Below are 24,344 nucleotides of genomic sequence, written 5' to 3' on the forward strand. Positions count from 1 at the left end.
GGAAGAAAGAATTCCTAGGATGACAACAAACTCCCAAGGTGACGGCCCTGTAGCATGCCTAAGAAGAAATTAATCCAAAAATGAGAAGAATGGAATTACTTAGAAAATGTCTCCAAGGAAAACAAAGCTCTAGGAAGGTACAAGAATTGTCAATGAATACAAAGAAAAAAAAAAATCAAGGCAATTGTCAACTTTTAGGAAATAAAAAAAAACAAGAAATGAAATCATTATATAAAAAATGCTCAGCTATGAATTATTGTGTAGCCATAATATTAGAAACCCCAAACATTTAGTAAAATTGATAATATATTTGAATGGGGAAGGAGGAGCTGAGGGGATAGTTGTATCAGACAGCTAAATTCTTAACCATAACAAGAAGTCAGTAGATACAAGTCTAAAAATCATTAACCAAAATATTGTAGTACATCCATATTATGTAGAAGTAACTGCCAAAAATACCCAAGAAGAAAGAGAAAGCCTGGAGAGGGTGTGGAGAAAAGGGAACCCTCCTACGTTATTGGTGGGAACGTAAATTGGTGCAGCCACTATGAAAGACAGTATGGAGGTTCTTTTAAAAACTAAAAATAGAGTTACCATATGAACTAGCAATCCCACTCCTGGGCATATATCTGGAAAAGATGAAAGTTCTAATTTAAAAAGATACATGCACTCCAATGTTCATAGCAGAACTATTTACAATAGCCAAGACATGGAAGCAACCCAAATGTCCATCAACAGAGGACTGGATAAAGATGATAAAATATAAAATGGAATTAAAAAAGAATGAAATAATGCCTTTTGCAGCAACATGGGTGGACCTAGAGATAATCATACCAAGTGAAGTAAGTCAGAGAAAAGACAAATATCATATGATATCACCTATATGTAGAATATTAAAAAATGATATAAATGAACTTATTTACAAAACAGAAATAAACTCACATAGAACACAAACTAATTGGTACCAAAGGGGTAAGGGGGGGTGATAAATTAGGAGTTTGGGTTAAAATATACACACTACTATATAGAAAACAGATAAAGAACAAGGACCTACTGTATAGCACAGGGAAATATATTCAATATCTTGTAATAACCTATAGTGGAAAAGAATCTGAAAAAGAATATATGTATATATGTAACTGAATCACTTTGCTATACACCTGAAACATTGTAAATCAACTATACTTCAATTAAAACAAAACAAACAAAAAAACCTCCCCACAAAGAAAACAAGGTCCAAGCGGCTTCACTGTAAGTTCTATCAAACCTTTAGAGGAGACTGAATACCAAGATTTCATGAACTCTTTCAGGATATGAGAACACGTAACTCATTTTATGATGCCAGCATTATACTAACAGGAACGCTAGATATCACCCAAAAGGTACGTTAACGACCAATATCTCCTTTGAACATAGGTGCCAAAATTCTTAACAAAATAGCAGGTTGAATCCAATAATATATTAAACGGGTAATACATTACAACTAAGTGGAGTTTTTCCAAAGAATACATTTTACATTGAAAAATCAGTTTTATCTACTATATTAACAGAATGTAAGAGAAAAACCTTGTAATCGTCTCAAGATGCAGAAAAAGCATTTGACAAAATTCAACTCCCATTCATAATAAAAACTCACAGCAAACTAGAAATAGAAAGGAACTTCCTCAACATGATAAAAGTATCTACAAAAATCCTATAGCTAAAATCAAGCTTAATGGCGAAAGATTGATTGCTTCCCCTATGATCAGGAACAAGGCAAAAATGTTTGCTGTCATCACTTTTGTTTTACTTAAGGTCTTAGCTGGTGTAATAAAACAAGAAAAAGGGGGCTTCCCTGGTGGCGCAGTGGTTGAGAATCTGCCTGCCAATGCAGGGGACACGGGTTCGAGCCCTGGTCTGGGAAGATCCCACATGCCGCGGAGCAACTAGGCCTGTGAGCCACAATTACTGAGCCTGCGCGTCTGGAGCCTGTGCTCCACAACAAGAGAGGCCGAGATAGTGAGAGGCCCGCGTACCGCGATGAACAGTAGCCCCCACTTGCCGCAACTAGAGAAAGCCCTCACACAGAAACGAAGACCAAACACAGCCATAAATAAATAAATAAATAAAAATTTTTTAAAAATAGCCTTTATAATGAGAATTTGGTTAAAGAAGGGGTTTCAGCAGCTTTGGCTGTAAAAAAAATAAAAAAGAAAAAGGAATAAATGCTAATGGATTGGAAAGGAAGAAGTAAAGCTTTTTTCACAGATGACATCATTGTGTGTGTAAAAATCTTAAGAAATCTATTATAGAAAGCTACCAGCACTAATAAGTGAGTTTAGCAAGGTCATAGGATACAAGATCAATATACAACAATAAGCTATACTTCTATAATACCAGCAATGAGCAATTGGAAAATGGAAACATCTACAACAGTATAAAATATGAAATACTTATGGATATTTATATATATATATTTTAAAGCTTCTTAACCATGAACTCTCATGCTTTGCAGAGGTCTTAACTCTCAGCACCTTATCACTACTCATGGATATATTCAACAAAACATGTAAAAGATCTACATCTTGAAAACTACAAAATCCTGCTGAAATTAGAGACTTAAATAAGTGAAGAGTTATACCATGTTCATGGACTGAAAGACTTGTTATTATTAAGATGTCATTTCTCCCAAAATGAACATGTAGATTCAATGCAATCCCAGCAAAATACCAGCAGGCTCTTTTATAGAGATTGACAAACTGATTCTAAAATTTATATAGAAATGCAAAGGACCTAGAATAGAACAGGATCTAGAACTCTTTGAAAAAGAACAACTTGGAGGACTTACTCTACCTGATTTGAATACTTACTATAAAGCTGCAGTAATCAAGACCTATGTGGTATTTGCAGAAATATAGACACAGGAAGAGAATAAAGAATCCAGAGGTAAACCCAAGTGTATATGGTCAATTAATTTGGGGGGGGTACCTTCTATTTATAGTGTATTTTTTTTTCTTAACTAAGTTTTTTTTTGATAGACTTTTTTAGATTCACAGACAATTGAGTAGAAGGTACAGAGAGTTCCCATATACCCGCTGCCCTTCCCCCCCACACACCCACAGACTCCCCCATGATCAACATCTCCCACCAGAGTGGTACATTTGTTACAACTGATGAACTTACACTGACATATCATTATTACCATAAGGCCATAGTTTACCTTAGGGTTCGCTCATAGTGTTGTACATTGTATGAGTTGTGACAAATGTGAAACGACATGTATCTACCATTATGGTAATACAGAATAGTTCCATTGCTCTAAAAATCTGTGCTCCACTTCCCTCCCTCTCCCCTCACTCCAGTAAGCACTGATCTTTTTACTGTCTCCATTGTTTTGTCTTTTCCAGAATGTCACATAGTTGGAACTGTAAAGTATGTAGCCTTTTGAGATCAGTTTTTTTCACGTAGCAATATGCATTTAAGTTTCCTCTGTCTTTTCATGGTTTGATGGCCCTTATTAGTGCTGAATATTCCACTATATAGGTGTAGCACAGTTAATTTTGTTTGGACTAAGTTTTCAATTCATTTGGGTAAATACCAAGGAGCACAATTGCTGGATCATATTGTAAGAGTTTGTTTAGTTTTGTAAGAAACCACCAAACTGGAACTTCCCTGATGGTACAGTGGTTAAGAATCCGCCTGCCAGTGCAGGGGACACGGGTTCGATCCCTGGTCCGGGAAGATCCCACATGCCGCAGAGCAGCTAAGCCTGTGCCCCACAACTACTGAGCCTATGCTCTAGAGCCCGCATGCCACAGCTACTGAAACCCACGCACCTAGAGCCCAAGCTCCACAACAAGAGAAGCCACCACAATGAGAAGCCCGCACACCGCAACTAGAGAAAGCCCATGTGCAGCAACGAAGTCCCAACGACGAAGACCCAATGCAGACAAAAATTAATTAATTAATTAATTAATTAAAAAAAAAAACCCACCAAACTGTCTTCCAAAGTGGCTGTACCATTTTGCATTCCCACCAGAAATGAAACGAGTTCCTTTTTTTAAATAGATTTTATTTATTTATTTATTTTTGCTGCGTTGGGTCTTGCATGTTTACGTATGCATATATATATATATATAAAATATGTATGTAATGTTTTTCTACTCCAGATGGTATTGATAAAAATTAACTTGTAAGAGAGCTGTATTTAATTGGCTTAAAGAAAGGGAAAAAAAGCTTATATAAATTAAGACTAGTTAAACAAGCATATGTTATCTCTACCAGATGTTTAACATTATAATGCTATGAATTCAACCTAAGAACAAAATGTACAATTAAAGTGCATTGTTTGATGTATGTCAACCATGACAGTAAATTAAAAGTAAAAAAGAATGGAGAGAGCCATATGTTTAACTTTCTAGGTTCTTTGTCTCTGTGATTTCTTTTTTTCTTTTTTAATTTTTATTTCTTTTTGTATTTTGTCCGCGCTGTGCAGCTTGTGGGATGGTTCCTGGACCAGGAATCGAACCCAAGCCTCCACAGTGAAAGCGCCAAATCCTAACCGCTAGGCCACCAGGGAACTCTTTGTGATTTCTGATACTTTACTGATTTGTCCACAAAGAAACTAATATATATATATATATATATATATATATATATATATATATATACACATACACATACATATATACATACACACACACACTAATATATATATATACACACACTATTATATATATTAGTATGTGTATAGATCTGAATCACTTTGCTGTACACCTGAAACTAACACAACATTGTAAATCAACTACACTTCAATAACAAAAACAGTTTTACAAGCAAATTAGTCTTCCTCTGATTATCCGATAAAAATGGAACTGATTGTGGAGAGAAAAATTCTATGTTTCAATAAAAACTATAACACACCTTTGTAGGTTGTTGAACAGTTCACTTACTTTGAGCTTTTTGTCCTCTTTATAAACTGGCTCCTGCCACTTTGTGTATTCACAAAGTGAATCAACGTTTCTAGTAATCAACATTTCTAGTAATCAACATTTCTAGTTTCCCCCCACCCTCCTGACCTGGCATCACTGAAAACTAGAACCGCCCTTTTCTCAATGCCCTGCAAGCTAAAGCGACTTAATGTAAACTTCAAAAAGAAAAAATCACTGCAACAGATCATGTATAACAACCCTGTATGCCTGCTGCTGCTGTTAGTTCACTGGAACACCCAATGCCATCACCAAAGACATTCAAAGAGCAAGCTAGAAAATTCATCAGAGAGCCACCAGATAGCCTCACTCCACCATCTTTTTTTGGCCACTGTGCGGCATGCAGGATCCGAGTTCCCCAACCAGGGATCGAACACGTGCCCCCTGCAGTGGAAGCGCAGAGTTTCAACCACTGGACCGCCAGGGAAGTCCCTCAATCCACCATCTAAAGATGCTTTGAACCTGACATGTAAGAATCTCACAATTAACTGCCCTCTGGCCTCAAAAACTGAGTTTACAATTTATTCTAACCATTAACCTCTGTTTCTCTTTTGTTTCCAAAGAAATGCCCCTCATTAAATGCTTGCTAGCAGCTCACCATATAAAGGCCTAAGTTAGGTGGGTGCCCTACTCCCGCCTATACCATCGCCTCCTAAAATGAGCTCCGACTGTCACTGAACTGACCTGTTCTCAGGACTAAGCGATGGATCCAGGCAAATACAGGATCATGTGCTTAGATTTGTTCTTTTCTGCTTGTTCCGATCTATGTTTTCCTCCCCCTTTCACAGATCTCTTTGCAACTTCTAACCCGACTTTTTCTCCACGGCCACCAACTCAGCTTTTAATAGATGAAACTTCTAGGGAAGTGCCAGATGGAGGAAATGAAGGCGTTTAGGACATGCCACCCCAATATGTGCCACTTCGGCATGTTGGTTATTTTGAGTTAAAGGCACTTGAAAAACAGTAGATGCAAGAAGGGTCCACTGACTTTTTCTTTCTAAAAGCAGGAGACAAAATTCCCAGGTGAAAGCTGCCCTCCCTGAACCAGGAGGAAGAAACATTCTTATCACAAGGGAGGAAGAGGGAATTTCGCGGTGGTCCAGTGGTTAGGACTCCGCGCTTTCACTGCTGCGGGCCAGTGTATACGTGTGGTGTGGCCAAAGAAAAAAACAAAAGAAGAGTCCAGGCCAAGAGAACTCTACAAACAGACATGGTTAAAATAACTCTTATCTTCCTCATTCTGCATATATATATATATATATATTTTTTTTTTTTTTTTTTTTTTTGGCTGCGCTGGGTCTTCGTTGCTGCGTGCGGGCTTTCTCTAGTTGCAGTGAGCGGGGGCTATGCCTCGTTGCGGTGCGCGGGCTTCTTATTGCGGTGGCTTCTCTTGTTGCATAGCACAGGCCCTGGGTGCGCGGGCTTCAGTAGTTGTGGCACACAGGCTCAGTAGTTGTGGCTCGTGGGCTCTAGAGCACAGGTTCAGTAGTTGTGCCACACGGGCTTACTTGCTACGCGGCATGTGGGATCTTCCTGGACCAGGGCTCGAAACCATGTCCCCTGCATTGGCAGGCGGAATCTTAACCACTGCGTCACCAGGGAAGCCCCTGCCCATATATTTTAGTTACTTTTCTACAGTTGCTGCTCTTTTTTTAACCTTGTATGCAAGCCCCTTGGCCTTGTCAGTTCTTTGGGTCTTCATTATTCTTGTCAGGGCTCCCATGTGCGTGTAAGTTAAACTTGTATGCTTTTCTCCTGTTAGTCTGTCTTACATAAGTCCCAGCTGGAAGCTCTAAGAGGGTAAAGGAAAATTTTACCTCCCCTACACACTAAATGTCATTTTTTACTTGAAAAAAGGACAAACTATGGTTATGCAGCCTTGTGTATTTTGGCGGATATTTTCTTGAAAATGGATGAATTTAGCCCATCCTTTCAAGGAAAACAACTGACAGCATTTGTTACCTATGACAAAATTAAAGCTTTCAAGTAAAAAATTAGAATTTGGGAAAACAAATCCATTATCATGGGACTTCCCTGGTGGTCCAGTGGTTAAGACTCCGAGCTCCGCATGTAGGGGTCCCGGGTTTGATACCTGGTCAGGGAACTCAGATCCCCACATACTGCAACTAAGCCCAAGTGCTCTAGAGCCCACACACTGCAACTAGAGAGCCCGTGCACCGCCACGAAGAGCCTGAGTGCCCACGTGCCACAATGAAGACCCAGTGCAGCCAAAATAATATAAATAATAAATAAAAATAAAATTTAAAAAAATCCATTATAATAAGCATGCATCATATGCATGTTCATACACAGAATAGTTTATAACAGTCAAATGAGTGAACTGTAGCCTCACACAACACTTCTAATATTTAAAAAAAAATTTTTTTAAAGCAAGGATGACTTTATTTTATTTATTTATTTATTTTTGGCCGTGCCACGTGGCTTGTGGAATCTTAGTTCCTCAACCAAGGATCCAACTTGGGCCCCAGCTGTGAGAGTGCCAAGTCCTAACCACTGGACCATCAGGGAATTCCATAAAGACTTTTCTGACATTAGGGGTGATATTAATACTTATACGTATAATATATAGAATAACTACAATGAAATGTGTCAACATTTAGAAGATACGCAATATGTTCTAAATGAACAATGCATGTTACAAAAGCCATTCATGGGAAAAGATCCATTTAAACTACAAAACAGACCAATAGATTTTTATTTAAAAGAGTACGAGGGTACTTCCCTGGCAGTGCAGTGGATAGGACTCTGCTCCCAATGTAGGGGACCTGGGTTCGATCCCTGGTCAGGGAACTAGATCCCACATGCATGCTGCAACTAAGAGTTCTCCTGCCACAACTAAGGAGCCCTGGAGCTGCAACTGAGGAGCCTGCTGGCCGCAACTAAGACCCCACGCAACCAAATAAATAAATAAATATTTTTTTAAAAAAAGAGTACAACGAACAGTTCACAGATATGGCTTCAGATTCCATATTGCAACCAACTTTTAAGACACTACTGCTCGTCAAGTTTGGTGTACTATCAAAGAAAAATACCTCCATGATATGTGGGATATTAAGTGAAAAGGCTATTAAAATACTTTTTCCAATTACATATTTGTGTGAGGCCGGATTTCTTCATATACTTCAACCAAAACGACAGATTGCAACAGATTGAATGCAGAAGCATATAGGAAAATCCAGCCAACTTCTTTTGTTCCAGACACTGAAGATATTCTCAATATTGTAAAGCAATGCCATTCTTCTCATTAACTTTCTTGTTTGTTTGTTTTGGAAAATATTGTTATTTTTTCATTTAAAATTAACATTAACATGTAATGGGATTATCTTTGTTAAATAAATTAATAGATATTTTTTAGATCTCTCAGTTTTAAGTTCATATATAGAAAATATTGACTGTTTCCTAGACCAAAAAGTTTTAAAACTGCTGCTCTGGAGAAACTCTTGCCCAGGTATCCTGGAGACATATACAAAATATTAACACTGTTTCTACCATGGCTGGAAACTGAACATAGACCTAATGTCCATCTGCAGAACAAATACATATATTGTGATGTAGTCATACCGGATAATAGTATGTAGCAGTGAAAATGATAAGTGATCTACAGCTATGCATAAGAACATGGATGAGTCACAAATACATAACACTGAGAAGAAAAAGCAAGTAACAGAGGACTTATGAGTCCACTCCGATAGAGGTAAAAAATATGGAAAGCTAAACAATAAAGTATTCAGGAATACAAACAAGTGTGAGTCAAAATTTAAAAGTGCCACTGCAGGGCTTTCCTGGTGGCACAGTGGTTAAGAATCCGCCTGCCAATGCAGGGGACACGGGTTCGAGCCCTGGTCCGGGAAGATCCCACGTGCCGCGGAGCAACTAAGCCCATGTGCCACAACTACTGAGCCTGTGCTCTAGGGCCCGTGTGCCACAACTACTGAGGCCACGTGCCACAGCTACTGAAGCCCATGTGCCTAGAGCCCGTGCTCCGCAACAAGAGAAGCCACTGCAATGAGTAGCCCGCACACCGCAACGAAGAGTAGCTCCCGTTCACCACAACTAGAGAAAGCCCGCGCGCAGCAACAAAGACCCAACGCAGCCAAAATAAATAAATAAATAAATATGTAAATAAAATTTATTTTAAAAAAAAAAGTGCCACTGCATATCCACCAGACTGACTGAAACTAGCAAGACTGACAGTATGGATTTGCACAAGATGTGGAGCAACTGGAACTCTGGTACATTGTTGATGTGAGTGTAAAATGGTAGAATCACTTAGATAAAAAAGTCTGGCGGTTTCTTGTAAGTAAAATACACCTATCCTATGACCCAGCAATTCCATTTCTGGGTATTTACCCAAGTAACAAAATATATGTCCACACAAAGACTTGTACAAAAATGTTAATGGCAGCTTTACTCATTATAACCCAAAACTGAAAACAGCTCAGAAATCTACCCATGAAAGGATGGATGAATGAACTGTGGTATATTCATCCAATGGGATACAATAATAAGAAGGAGTGAACCGTTGCTGCCCACAGCAACATGGATGAATCTCAAAAGCATTATGCTGAGTGAAAGAAGCTAGACACTAATGACATATACGGTTTGTTTCCATTTATATGAAGTTGTCAGACAGGCAAAACCAATCTGTAATGGAAAAAAAAAATTAGAAGAGTGATTGCCTCTGGGCGGGGGGGCGGTTCAGGGACCAACTGGGAAGGGTCATGAGGGCACTTTCTGGAATGATGGTAAAGTTCTGTATATCTTGAGAGGGGTTCAGGTTGCTGGGGTGTGGGCATGTGTTGAGACCCATTCAATGATACACTTAAGATCTGTGCATTTCACTGAATGTACATTATACCTCACAATATGCGGGGGGGGGGGAACTCTATACAAATATTGATCATTAGCTAATGCCAGGTATGCTGAAGTATTTAGAGGGAAATAACTATCATTTACTTTGAAATGAATAAAAAAATAATACAGATCGATGAACAGATAGAGGGATAGAAGCATGGCAAAAGAAGTATGGTAAAATGGCAACAGTAGAATCTAGGTGGTGGGTATATAAATGTTCACTGTAAAGTTCTTTTAACTTTGCCATATGTATGAAATTTTCAATAAACGATAAGGGAAGAAATAAGCAGTGAAATTTTAAAACAAAAAGCAAAGGAATAAGGGTTGGTTCTTGTTAGGGAGAAAGTACTTTGTGATTGGGGTAGGGCACACAAGGGCTTCAAGATTACTGGAATTATCTATTTTTAAACTGGAGAAATTGATAGCTGGGAATTTGTTTTATTGCTTTTAAAATTATACATTTGTCGTCTTCAGAGTTATATATGTTTAGTGATTTATAGATGCCGGGAGGAAGAAAGATCTCTTGTCTTTGGGGTTTGCTAAGTTGGTATTAGTGGAACAGCCTGCAGTCATTCTCCCTCCTCCAGCCCCTGCCGAAAAAGCCTGGTCTGTTGCAGGAAAAAATGATCCAACTTTCTGAGCGATAGGGACAAGCTTCTGTGTGCTGCAAGCGAGACCAGGTGGGCCATTCTGCCTTGACCCTCTGCTTCTAGCCCTCGAATGTTCATGTTGTTTTTGTACACAGCCGTCTCTTCCTTAGGTGAACCACTAACCACCCACTAGCCCACTCTGGCAACACGGGGAGGCTTCCACCTCGTGTTCTCTAGCCCTAGACAGGCCCTATCACATTCCCTTTCTGGGACTGCTGTATGAGTACTGCAAGAAGGTATTCCTCTTGCTGCTGAGGTTGCAAAACAAGGAGGGTATGAGTAGAGTAGAGGCTGCCGGTTGCCATCCTTCCCACTGTGGGAAGAGCCTCGCTGAGCTTGAAGCTAATACAGAGATGAGCAGGAGAGATAAAGCCTGAATGGTATCATCTGGTCTCCTAGATCCAGCCATTCCTGAGGCCCTGAGAAGTGATGCGAGCCAGTACATTCCCCTGTTGTGTAAGCCAGTTTTATGTGGGTTTCACTGGCAACTGAGAGTCCTAATTATCGAAAGTCCTCAGCTGCCAAAACGCTAGGTGCCATTTCTGTGTCCGCAACCCTCCACTCCCAACAGCCAGTCCTACTCACCTGGTGATCTCCTCTAAGGCTGCCTCAGGTAAGGCCAGCATCTCCACCAGCAGGGACAGGATCTCAAAGAGCAGAGTGCGGGGGTTTGGGGGAGCCGTGTCCGTCAGGGCCTTCTCTTCTGGGGACGTGGGATGGTGGCTGCCGTTACCACTTAACAGCCCTGGATGCCTAACGGCCCCAGCAGCCACCTGGCCCCTCCCCCCAGCTCTGAGTGCCCTGGGCTCACCCCTGCTCACCCACAGAGCAGAAGAAGCGCTTGGTGTCTGTCATCACAGCCAAGAAGTCTTTGAAGTTCACGTGGCCGTCTCCTGTGGAGGCCAGAAGAATACAGGGTGGCCAGGGGCCTTTCAGAGCAGGCTCGGGCATTGCGACCCAGGCACGGTTATTAGCATTTACTCATTGGGTTTGATTATAAAAGTAACGCATATTCAATGCAGAGAGCGTGGTGCACCCAGGAAAGTAGAAGGTGAAAATTAAAATCTCCTGGGTTAGAAGCTCCCAGAAGTTCCTGGAAGCAGCAGACTGGGTTCATGTCATAGGTGTACCACTTACTATCTTTGTGACCTTGGCAAAGTCTCTTAACCCCACTAAGCCCTAGTTTTCTCATCTATAGGGTGAGGATGACCATAACACCTTTCTCATGGGAGAGAAATTGAGGCAACGTGCTCAGAATAGGGCCATGCATATAATATACGCTCATTAAATGTCAGCAACTCTTATTACAGTGTGCTAGTCTCTGCATGAGAACATATTTGTACCTACAATTTTCCCACTTCGGCCTTCAAAGCCCTGCTAGACCTGCCTGTTACCTGTCTCCAGCCTCACCTGGTACCAAACTCCTTAACGCTAACCTGCTCTCCCACCAGGGGCCACATTCTTCCCTGTTGCGGGCCTTTGCGCGTGCTGCTTCCTCTTCCTAGAATTCTCTCCACCACCCTCCAACTCTTTTTGTTTGTTTGTTTTTTGTTTGTTTGTTGTGGCCGTGCAGGATCTTAGTTCCCCAACCAGGGATTGAACCCGGGCCCCGGCAGTGAAAACGCAGAGTCGAAAACGCGGAGTCCTAACCACTGGACTGCCAAGGAATTCCCTCCAATTCATTCACTTAATGCTCCCCCTTGACCATCACTTCCTTAGGGAAGTCAGACCAGTGCAGGTCAGACCCCCTGTTGGACACTCTCATAGAACCCTAGTACTTGAACCACACACTCATAAGATCTGGGATTTAACTGAAGCTCTGAGAGACAGGAACTGGCTGTTTTGTTCTGCACTGTGTCTTCAGGGCTTAAGACAGAGAGGTGCTTGGCAAATGTTCTCTGAACTACTTGACAAATTAATGAGTGGTCTCTAATTCTTAAAGCCACCCTTGCGGGGGGTGGGGGGGCACCTAATACTCTTATCCCCATGTCACAGATGAGGCCTGAGGCATAGACAAAAGTAGGCTGTTGCCTGGGGTCATGTAGGGGCCGAGCTGAGGTGAATTCTTAGCTTGTGCCTGAGGATTCGAGCTCAGGCAGTGACGGAGGAAGCAGAGCTGACACTCAGAGGTCAGGAACCCAGGCCCCCTACAGCTCCGCTGTGTTCCCTGCATCTAGCCAACCAAACCACATGTGATGCTTCTCACCCTGTGCCCTATTCCCTTTGTCCAGGTTATTTCTGCCACCAGCAATGCCCTTCTTCCTTCCTCTCTCCCTGCCTAACTCCTGCTTCATCTTTCACAATTTGGCTCAGGCATCACCTCCTCCAGGAAGCCTTCCTTCCTGATCCCTTCCTCCAAGCCACCTTAAGCGCTGCTTCCTTTGGCAACTCTTCCTTCTGTGTCATTGACTGTGTGAGCACCTCGAGGGCAGGTCTCATAGGTCTTACACATGTCTTTATTCCCAGTGCCCAGCACAGGAATGGACACACAGTAGGCAGTTAATAAATATTTAGTGAATGAATAATACCAGCAGTTAATGTCTCCCGGATGCATGCTGTGCACCAAGCGTTGTGCTCCATGCTTTGCCTAGATTATCTCATTTAATTATTTTAGCAGCCCAGTGAGATGGGTATTGCTGTAAGCCCCGTTTTACAGGTGGGGAAACTGAGACTTGGTGAACTTCAGTGATTTGTCCAAGGTCATACAGCTGGTAAAATGAGTGACCAAGCCATGGAGGAATGTCCGATGAAGCACATGTAAAGCTCCGGAAGGAGTGATCTCAGAGATCACCTACATCTTAGGTCAGGAAATAAGTCTTGGTCATCTCTGGGTCCCCAGAACCTGACACTGAGTAGGTACTCAGGGAGCCCTAACTTTGGGGCCAGGACCAGCTACATCATTTGTGGGGCCCAGTTCAAAATGAAAATGCAGAATAGGGCCCCTCTTTCAAAAATTATCAAGAATTTCTAGACTGTAACAGCAGCAGAGCATTAAACCAAAGTCAGGACCTTGTAAGCGCAGAGCCCTGTGTGACTGCACAGGTCTCATGCTGCCCATGAACCTGACCCTGCCTGGGGTTCAGGATGAAACCTCCCCCCAACTCACCATCGATGTCAGCACTGCTCAGGGCATCCTCCACCTGGGCCGGCGTCAGGGAGATGCCCACGAGGAGCAGGATGTTCTCCAGGCTCTGTGCATCCACCTCGCCATGACCACTGAAGATCTCAAAGTAGCTGCGGAAGGCTGGGGTGGGCAGTGGGGTTATGTTTCTACCATCCATCCCATCCGCTCCAACCAGCCCCTGTCCAGCCTTCTCTATCACCATGGCTGGGTGGAGGGACAAACTTAACTAAGAGTGAAAGCGGAGGGGTGTGGGCCCATTGACTCACCTCACTCTCTAGTACAAGGTCAGACCAAGGGCTCAGCTGGTGTGGCAAAAGCTAAGCTAGTTAGCCGCCTTCACCTTGCATCAGAACATGCCCACTTTAGGGCACCCTTGCTGTGTGCCAGGCACTGTGCTAAGCTCTTTATAGCCATGTTCTCATTTAATTCTTACAACAGCCTGGTATGAGTAGAATGCTTATTCCCTTGTAAAGATGGGGAAACTGAGGCTCAGAGGTTAGAGGACCAGATAGATCTTTCTGACTCTGAGTCTGTGCCTTGGCTTTGGGGCTCTGCAGTTACTTATCTGGATACACATAGCCTCTAAGACAGCTTCATTTGTCTGGACCAGAGCAGAGGACCAGGAACAATGCTGAGAAAGTCCCAGAACAGCACCAATTGATAGAAAAGTCGTGTCCTGGTCATAACATGTGTGGTGTCTGGTTTCACAGCCCACAGCAAAATCCAGGTTAGAATCAACAGACCTAGTGATAAGACGGGCTCTGCCATTTACTAAGAAGCTGGGTTGCTGTTACGAGCTAAATTGTGCCCGCTGCCTAAACTCATATGTTGAAACCCTAATACCACCCCACCCCCATATCTTAGAATGTGATGATGTTTGGAGATAGGACCTTTAAAGAGGTGATTAAGTTAAAATGAGGCCATTGGGGTGGCCCCTAGTCCAACCTAACTGGTGTCCTTAAGAGAAGAGGAAACTTGGGCACACAAGAGACACCAGGGATGTGTGTGCACAGAGGAAAGACCATGTGAGGATACAAGGAGAAGGCAGACGTCTGCAAGCCAAGGAGAGAGGCCTCAGAAGAAACCAAACATACCAACACCCTGATCTTGGACTTCTAGCCTCCAGAACTATGAGAAAATAAATTTTAAGCCACTCATTTTGTGGTACTTCATTATGGCAGCCTGAGCAAGCTAATATAGTTGCCATGGGCAAATCACTGTACTTCTCTGAGCCTCAATTTTCTTATCTGTAAGATGGACAGAACAACAGTACACCCTCCCAGAGAGGTTGTATTAATTCATTGCTTGGCACATCGTAGACTCAGTAAGTCTCTGATGAACAGAACTGAAATGCAGGGAAGAGGTAGGGCTGGGATTAGGGTTGGACTAAGTGGTGAGCTGCCACAGGCAGGCACACTGAAAAAGGAAAACTGAACAGCTCTCAAAGGTGGTAAGATCATCCCAAATGCAGGGTGGTTTGGACCATCAGAGCAGGTAGCCAGCTCTTTCCTCACCAGACAGGGCTGAGTCTTGGGGACAATGCTGAGTCTCTAAGCCAAAGTGGCACATTGTCCATGAACTCAGCTCAAGAAGATGGGGCAGTGGGCGCGGGACCTAGAAAAGCCCCTCCAAAAATGACTAGAGACTTTTAATGCTAAAAGGAGTGAACTTCAAGGATGGGGTCCTAGGGAGCCAGAGAGCGCATTCAGGGAAGGCAGAAGAAGGGGCCGCTCTGGCCCTTCCTGGGGCCCAGACTTTGGGGAAGAGCGGAGGGTGGAAGGAGGGCACACACCTCCTCATCCAGGGCCAGAGCCAGGTGTGGCTGGGTTGACAGTGGATGTGGATGGCTGATTAGGCCACCTCCAGAGCCCAGAGGAAGTGGCAATCACTCCTCCTCAAAGCGCAGGTAAGTGGAATCACAGGGCCCAACCCCAAGGACGATGGGGAGCAAAGGGCACAGTGCCTCGCCCAGGGTGGATGTTCAGAACTTTTAAATTTTTTGGTGGAGGTGGCATGTGGTGGAAAATGGGGACCTGTGTGTAACTGAGCAGGACCCTATGGGGTCTTCCTGGGACAGACCCCCCGCCACCTCCCATGTCCTCTGCCTGCCTCTTCTTGTTTGTAGAAAAACTTTAGCCTCCTAGGCCTTCCCCGAGTTCCAAAGAATGGATTTAATCAGGGAAGTGAGAAAATGCAGAAAGAAAGGAAAACAGTCAAACATGACAAAATAATAATAGTTCAGACATTAAACAAAGTTAAACAAAATAATAATAGTTCAGACATTAAACAAAGTCAAGGACATTTAGTTCCTCCTCAAGGGCTATAGATAATATTCTGAGCCATGTCCTTTGAGCTGTTTTGCAGATACTGAAACCCCTACCAAGTGGAAGAAGTTAACTGTATGCTGACCAAGAGCACGTAGACCCCAGGCTGGTTGGAACCAGGTTGATAATGTCAACTCTCAATTACCTCACCACCAACCAATCAGAAGAATGTCCGTGAGCTGATCAGGCACCCCACAACCCTCTCTCTCACCCTCTCTTTAAACACTTTTCCCTGAAAGCCATCAGGGAGTTTGGGCCTTTTAAGCGCTGGCTGCCTGGACTCCTTGCTTGGAGCCTGCAATAAATGCTGCCCTTTCCTTCACCACAACCCGGTGTCAGTAGACTGACTTTACTGCGCGTGGGCAAGCAGACCCCAGTTTGGTTCAGTAACATGTCCAGGGCGGGTGGTCTTGTTAAATGGTGAGGGATGGTCTAGGACAGGTGGAGGCTCTGGAGCCCTGCGTCCCATCCAGGTGGCCTCTGCAGAGGACCAATAGCGTGGGCTTGGGTTGGGGTAGGCACAAACGTCTCCAAAAACGAAAGAGCTTTGCAGGGCTTGCTCCATTCATTCAGACAGGTGGCTCTGGAACAGGGAAGAGAACTGGACCCCAAGTGAGAGGACCCAGCAGGATTCTGGCTCCCCGACCCAGTGGTGTGTGAGAGTTTGGGTCAGCCTCCTACCCCACTAGCCAAGTGCAGGGCTGGGGTGGGTACCAGGGCAGCAGCATGATCAGCAACCCCATCTCCCACCCCGGGCTTATAAACCCAAGGACTGAGCGTTCTGCCTGCCCCGCAAGGGGCTCCCCTGGCCAGGCCCGCCCTCACCTTCCTCTTGCTTCAGTGTGAGGTGCTCTTCCGACCTCTCCTCCCAGGTCTGACGCACCTTCAGGAGGCAGTGTTCTTCCAGCTCCTGCCTGCAGAGGACAGAGCCCGGGCAAAGGGCACACATCTGGCCACCCACCCCGGCCCTGCACCAAAAGCTAGGGACGGGTGAGGGGGAGCCGGGGCAGAGGGGGTCATGGGAGGAACCCTGGGGGAGGCTTTAAGAGGTCAGGAGAGTCTACGAGTGACCCAGAGGAGGAGCAAGGCAGAGGTATGGGGAGTCTAAAGGGGGTTAGAAAGAAAAAGGGGGTTGGCAATGAAAAAGGGGCCTAGGGGCTTCCCCGGTGGCACAGTGGTTGAGAATCTGCCTGCCAACGCAGGGGACACGGGTTCGAGCCCTGGTCTGGGAAGATCCCACATGCCGCGGAGCAACTAGGCCTGTGAGCCACAATTACTGAGCCTGCGCGTCTGGAGCCTGTGCTCCGCAACAAGAGAGGCCGCGATAGTGAGAGGCCCGCGCACCGCGATGAAGAGTGGCCCCCGCTTGCCGCAACTGGAGAGAGCCCTCGCACAGAAACGAAGACCCAACACGGCCATAAATAAATAAATAAATAAATAAATTTTTTTTTAAAAAAAGAAAAAGGGGCCTAGATATGAAAGATCAAGAGCTGGGAAAGACAGAGAGGAGACAGAAGTGAGGGGAAATGGAGGGGGGACACATGGGAGGGAACAGACAGGTGCAGTGACAGGGACAAGAATCTGGAAGAGAGTAGCCAGGGGCCCTGGGACCAGGCCCTGATCCCAGACACCCTTTCTGGGATGGCTCCTACCGTGCCTTGGGGTAATTCAGGCTCCTCTCCCCGCTGTGGTGCAAAAGTTCTGTCCTTCTCCAGCCCAGGTCTGATGCAGGGACCGGCAGGACCGTGACGGGCACTGAAGCTGGGGCTCCCATGGGGGCAGGAAGTGGCCCAGGGGCTGGCGGTCGGGCCCAGCATGGGGCCATGGCAGGAGCCGAGGCAGGGGTCTGAGGCAGGGTCAGAGGCAGGATTGGGGCTGAGTTGCCAACCGGGGCAGAGACGAGCACGGGGGCCAGGGTCCTGGGGGACTTCCGGTTTGGCAGCGCGCGGGCCTTGGTGACCCTCCAACGTGTGGCCTCCTCCTCTTCCACCTCCAACAAGCACTTCATGAAGCCCGGCCGGGGGCTGCCAAGGTTCTGGGCCCCCGTGGCCCCCGCAGGCTCCTGAGGCTGCTTCTGAGTATGGTCCATCTCCCTCCTCTCTCCGATGTCCCTCGCCTCCTGGGAACAGGACCGGGGAGGGGATTTGGGAGGCCTCCGGCCAGCCAGATTGTCCCACAAAACTTCTCCCAGCCACCCACTCTGCAGCGGATCCTCACCCTGCCCCTCCCTCTCTGGGCCCCTGGGGATGCCCACCTCTCTCCTGCAACCTACTAGGCTCCCACCCCATGTCCTCCCCCACCCCTGACCTGGGCTCTGCCCCCTCCTGGCTGTCTGAGCTGTGGTCTTGAGTGAGTTACTCCCCGTCTCACCACTTGTTTATTTGCTTCACTGCAATCAACACAATTTGCAATGGCCCTGTCCGTGCCTGTTGTTTGCCTGTCTGACCAGAAGTAAGTTTCCGGAGGGCAGGACCTCGTCTGCCTCTTTTATCCATATTGACCCAGCAGCCAGCTTGTGGTAGGCACTCGATAAATTCCCACTCGTTCATTCAGCAAATGCAGCACCTCCTGCATCCGTCCCTTTAGAGGGATGAGCTGTCCCCTGCCCACCTCCAACCAGGCCACACACCACGCAGGGTCCAGCCCAGCCCTTTCTCTCGTTCAAAGATGTAGCTCTCACCACACACCCGCTCTTCCTAAAGTATCAGCACTACCCTCTCCACCAGATAACTCCCGTCAGCATGGAAACATGCTGTATTATCTTCCTTCTTTAAAAGAAAAAACTCTCCCGACAGTACAAAGCCTTCCAACTACCATCCCAGGTCTCTGCTCTTCCTTTAGAGCAAAATTCCTTGAAAGATTTGGCTGTACTCCATCTCCACTTTCCTCCTATCTCCAGTCCGGCTTCTGCCACCACGCCCCAACCAGACTCTTGCAAGGCGGTGGTCAGATCTCTGCCCTCCTCAGAGCCTACCACTGAGCGGTGATAGACCCAGATGACCACTCCATCCCTCTGGAAATGCCTTCTTCTCCAGACTCCCACTCAATCACCGGCTGGCTCCCTCCCTGAGTATTCGTCAGCCTCCTTTGCTGGCTATTCCTTGCTCTTGCTCCATTTCTTTTTTTTTTTTTTTAAATGTATTTATTTATTTATTTATTTTTGGCCGCGTTGGGTCTTTGTTGCTGCACGTGGGCTTTGTCTAGTTGCGGCGAGCGGGGGCTACTCTTCGTTGCCATGCACAGCCTTCTCATTGCAGTGGCTTCTCTTATTGCGGAGCACAGGCTCTAGGCGCACAGGCTTCAGTAGTTGTGGCACAGGGGCTTCAGTAGTTGTGGCTCGTGGGCTTAGTTGCTCTGCAGCATGTGGGATCTTCCCGGACCAGGGCTTGAACCCGTGTCCCCTGCATTGGCAGGCAGATTCTTAACCACTGCGCCACCAGGGAAGTCCCTCCATTTCTAAATGTGGTAGAGACCCAGTGATTTGTCCTCAGATGCCTTCCTGCTCTATATTCACTCTCCTAGATGTTACCCCATTTTTTTCACGTTTACATCTCCCATCCTGACTTCTCTGTCCTTCCTAACTCCAGACGTCCTCCTGGCATTTCTTTTTGGGTGTCTAGAACATGACTAAAGCAGAACCTTAGGTTCTTCCTGTCTGCTCCTTCCCCAGTGTCACCACCTTGGTTAATGACACCACTTGTTGCTCAGGCCCCAAACCTAAAGCCTCTTTTTTTAAATTGAAGTATAGTTGATTTACAATATTATATTAGTTTCAAGTGTACAACATAGTGGTTCAATATTTTTGTAGATTATACTCCCTAAAGGCTCTTTTGATTCCTCTTTTTCCAACCTACCTTTCCACCAGGCAGACGATGACTGTATATTCACAGGTTGCCCAGTCAAATCAAAGAACCAGGAAGTGGCTGGGAGGGGGATGGGAGCCTCCCAGGTGTTCAGGGAAGCTTTGGGTTGTGTGCTGTGACTGAGAGCAAATGGGTGGAAGAAATCCGTGCTGATGTGGAAAAAGCCATGACCTGGGGTGAATCCAAGGACTCCAGAGTGTAAGAGCATCCTTGACACCCACCCAAGATGCACACACATGGGTACACACATGCACATGTGCAAACACACACATACACGCATGCACATACATGTGCACACTCATGCAAACACACAGGCACACGCTCACACCTTCCCCAGTTTGACTCCAAATACTGTCCCATTTCTGCCTCTGCCCCCTTCATCCTCCTGACCCCCACCCCACCCTGTCCCCGTCCCCGCTGTGGGTCTACTTACAGGTGGAGGAATAGGCCCCAGTGCTGCCTGGATCTCCACAGCCTTGTCCCTAAACAAGGGAGGAACTCCCAGGTGAGGGAGGGGCTCGGCTCAAGGCTTGCCCCTTGCACACTCCTTCTCTCAGCCCCCAGGACACTCAGGTCCACCACCCCAGCTTAGTTCCCCTGGCCTTCTAATCCCAGGCGGGCTCCTCATACCCTCACATCCCCTGTGGGGACGTGGCTCTTGAAGAATAGGCCCATGGAACAAAGAATTCTGGTATTAGAGCTACTATACAGATGGGGAAATGGAGGCCCAGCAGGGCATGACTTGACCAAGTTCTACATCATGTCAGGAGCTGTCAGGACTAGAATTCACCTCCCCTGTAGCTTAGCAGAAGAGCAGTCTTGTTGGGGTCAGGGAGCGGGGTGGGGGGCCATCAGAGGATGCCTTACCTTTCTTTGGGTGTGTTAGGTCTTGGCATAGATGGTGGGGAAGAGTGGGCCGTCTTTTCCTCCAGAGTTGCCGTGGGCATTAGGGACATTGCTTCCTGGGAACTGTCCTCATGTCCCCCTGAGCCAGGCTCTGGCAGAGCCCCCTGTGGCCTGATGGGTGGGGTGTCCACTTCCTTGGGGGGCTTGTCCCCCAGTTGCTGTCCACGGCTGTCCAAGGCGCAACAAGGCTCTGTTGGCTGCACTATGTCTGACTCATTGGCGGCCAGGTGACCTGGGAGGGGCTGACACTCTGGGTCCTGCCAAGGACAAGGACATCAAGATGGGGAGCCCCATCCTGGCTCTCAGGTGACCCTCAACACTCACCCAGAGACCAGCTGTCAAACCCTTACTCAAGCAAGCACTGCAAGCATTATCTTACTGAGTTCTCCCAGCACCCCTAGAAGGTTGCCCACTTTCCCTCATTTTGAGGGATGAGGACACTGAGGCCCAGAGGAGGCAGAGCCTGCCCAAAGTCATAATCCAGGCTTCTCTGTGCAGGTAGAATGGGAACCTGGAGAAAGTGAGATGATCCTCTTTAAATGGGATTTCCCAAGGGATGTTTCAAAGAACAAGAGTCCTTCACGGCACTCCCTACAAAGGGGACTTTTACACTAACTGATTTCAAGACCTTAGTAAGTTGCTATAATCAAGACAGTGTGGTGTTGGAATAAGGATAGACAAATAGATGAATGAAAAAAAGTAGAGAGATAGACTCACACATATGTGGTCAAGTGATTTTCGACAAAGGTGCACACTCAGCAGAGAAAGGATAGTCTTCAACAAATGGTGCCGGGATGGTTGGACAGCCATATGCAAAAAAATGAACCTCAACCCACCACTCAGACCATATGCAAAAAATTAACTCAAGGTGGATCATAAACCTAAATGTTAAACCTAAAACAATAAAACTTCTCAAAGAAAACATAGGAGAAAATCCTATGTGACTTCAGGTTGAGTAAAGATTTCTAAGAAATAATACCAAAAGCACAGCCATAAAGAAAAAGCTGATCAATTAGACTTCATCAAAATTAAGAACTTCTGTTCTTTGAAAGTCACTGTTAAGGACTTCCCTGGTGGCGCAGTGTTTAAGAATCCGCCTGCCAATGCAGGGCACACGGGTTCTAGCCCCGGCCTGGGAAGATCCCACATGCCGCAGAGCAACTAAGCCCGTGCGCCGCAACTACTGAGCCTGCGCTCTAGAGCCCACGAGCCACAACAACTGAAGCCCGTGTGCCACAACTACTGAAGCCCGCGCACCTAGAGCCTGTGCTCCACAACAAGAGAAGCCGCTGCACTAAGAAGCCCATGCACCGCAACGAAGAGTAGCCCCCGCTCACTGCAACTAGAGAAAGCCCGTGCGCAGCAACGAAGACCCAAGGCAGCCAAAAATAAATAAATAAATAAATACATTTATTTAAAAAAAGAAAGTCACTGTTAAGAGAATGGAAAAGACAGCTCCCAGACTGGGAGAAAACATTTACAAATTAACATATATTATAAAGGACTTGTATTCAGAATATATAAGAACTCTCAAAACTCAAGAATAAAAAAACAACCCAGTTTTGTAAAAAAAGGTCAGAAAGTGAAATGACAATCCATAGAATGGAAGAAAAAATTTGTAAATCGTAGATCTGATAACGGTCTCGTATCCAGAATATATAAAGCGCTCTTACAACTCAACAATAAATTGACTAATTCAATTAAAATGATGGGCAAAGTATTTGAATAGACATTTCTCCAAAGATATACAAATGGCCCATAAGCGCATGAAAAGATGCTTGACATGATTAGTCATTAGGAAAATGAAAATAAAGACCACAGTGAGATTCAACTATACACCTATTAGAATGCTTAGAATTAAAAACTGACCATACCAAGTTTCCGGGAGGATGTGGAACAAGTGGAATTCTCATACATTGCTGACGGGAATGTAAAATGGTACAACCATCTTAGAGAAAAGTTTGGCAGTTTCTTAATAAGTTAAACATACAAATACCATACGGTCCATTCTACTCCTAGGTATTTATTTGCCCAAGAGAAATGAAAGTACATGTACATATAGACATGAATGTTTCTACAAGTCTTATTTGTAGTAGTCAAAAAGTTGAAACAGGGCTTCCCTGGTGGCGCAGTGGTTAAGAATCCGCCTGCCAATGCAGGGGACACGGGTTCGAGCCCTGGTCTGGGAGGACCCCACATGCCACGGAGCAACTAAGCCCATGCGCCACAACTACGGAGCCTGCGCTCTAGAGCCTGTGAGTCACAACTACTGAGCCCACGTGCCACAACTACTGAAGCCTGCGTACCTAGAGCCCGTGCTCTGCAACAAGAGAAGCCACCGCAATGAGAAGCCCGCGTACCACAACGAAGAGTAGCCCCCGTTCACCGCAACTAGAGAAAGCCCGCGTGCAGCAACGAAGACCCGACACAGCCAAAAAATAAAAATAAATAAATAAATTTATTAAAAAAAAAAAAAAAGTTGAAACAAACCAAACGTCCATCAATAGATGAAAGAATGAAGAAACTGGTTTTTGTTTATTTCCACTGTACAGCAAAGTGATTCAGTTATACATATATAAACATTCCTTTTCATATTCTTTTCCTATATGGTTTATCACAAGATACTGAATATAGTTCCCTGTGCTATACAGTAGGACAAGAAATTGTGACATATCCATACAATGGAATATTACTCAGCAATAAAAAGAATAAAGCATTCATCCACACAATAGCATAGCTGGCTCTCAAAATAATCATGATAATTTAAAGGAGCCAGACTAAAAGAGTGGATACTGTATGCTTCTATTTATGGAAAATTTTGGGAAATACAAACAAATTTATAGCGACAGAATGCAGATCACTGGTTGCCTGAGGCTGGGGGTGAATGGGAAGAGAGATGACAAAGGGGCACAGAAAATTTGGGGGGGTGACAGATGTGTTTGTTTTCTTGATTGTGGTGACGGTTTCGTGGGTATACACATGTGTCCAAAACATCAAATTGTACACTTGAAGTATGCGCAAGTGTATGTCAATTATACCTCACTGAAGCTGTTTTTTTTTAAAAAAAAAAAACTTAAATCTTAAAATAAAAATAAATTAAAAGATATTTTACAGTCAAATAAGTTTGGAAAAGGCACCATACTCTAACGACATCTTGCAGGGTCCCATAGTGCTCAGCAGCTAAGAAACAGATGCTAGAATATCCTAGCATTAAAAAAAAAAAAAAAAATTGAGCTTTGTTTTTGTTGTTTTATAGTGAAAACTTTTATATTGAGAATTGGCCAGCTGGACTCAGTATAGATGATCCCAATTTTGTTGGCAACATCTAAAGCATCATAGTCAGGAGCCAGTCAAACATATGCCTTCCTCTCTCCATCAGGCCTGATCAGGGTGTGGACCTTAGCCACGTCAATGTCATGGAGCTTTTTCACAGCCTGTTTAAACCGGTTCTTGTTGGCCTTGACATCTGCAATGAACACCAGTGTGTTGTCGTCTTCTATTTTCTTTTCTTTTGTTTTCTTTTTATTTATTTATTTTTGGCTGCGTTGGGTCTTCGTTGCTGTGCGCAGGCTTTCTCTACTTGTGGTGAGCAGGGGCTACTCTTCGTTGCGGTGTGCGGGCTTTTCATTGCAGTG

At 45.0% G+C, this 24,344-nt stretch overlaps 1 protein-coding gene across 1 annotated transcript in view; it reads right to left on the minus strand.

Annotated features, from left to right (window-relative positions):
* The window catches only part of SPATA21 (spermatogenesis associated 21), a 39,220-nt gene that overhangs the window by 4,275 nt on the left and 10,601 nt on the right, over positions 1 to 24,344 (minus strand). Inside the window, exons 5-11 of the mRNA XM_068537503.1 lie at positions 20,671 to 20,966; positions 20,237 to 20,285; positions 17,593 to 18,059; positions 16,766 to 16,854; positions 13,599 to 13,736; positions 11,314 to 11,385; positions 11,078 to 11,195 (exon numbers count right to left, since the gene is read on the minus strand). Coding sequence (XP_068393604.1) covers positions 11,078 to 11,195; positions 11,314 to 11,385; positions 13,599 to 13,736; positions 16,766 to 16,854; positions 17,593 to 18,059; positions 20,237 to 20,285; positions 20,671 to 20,966 — 1,229 coding nt within the window. The remainder of the gene's footprint in view (positions 1 to 11,077; positions 11,196 to 11,313; positions 11,386 to 13,598; positions 13,737 to 16,765; positions 16,855 to 17,592; positions 18,060 to 20,236; positions 20,286 to 20,670; positions 20,967 to 24,344) is intronic.

This window comes from Eschrichtius robustus, chromosome 3 (genome assembly GCF_028021215.1).
Source record: "Eschrichtius robustus isolate mEscRob2 chromosome 3, mEscRob2.pri, whole genome shotgun sequence".
Taxonomy (NCBI): Eukaryota; Metazoa; Chordata; class Mammalia; order Artiodactyla; family Eschrichtiidae; genus Eschrichtius; species Eschrichtius robustus.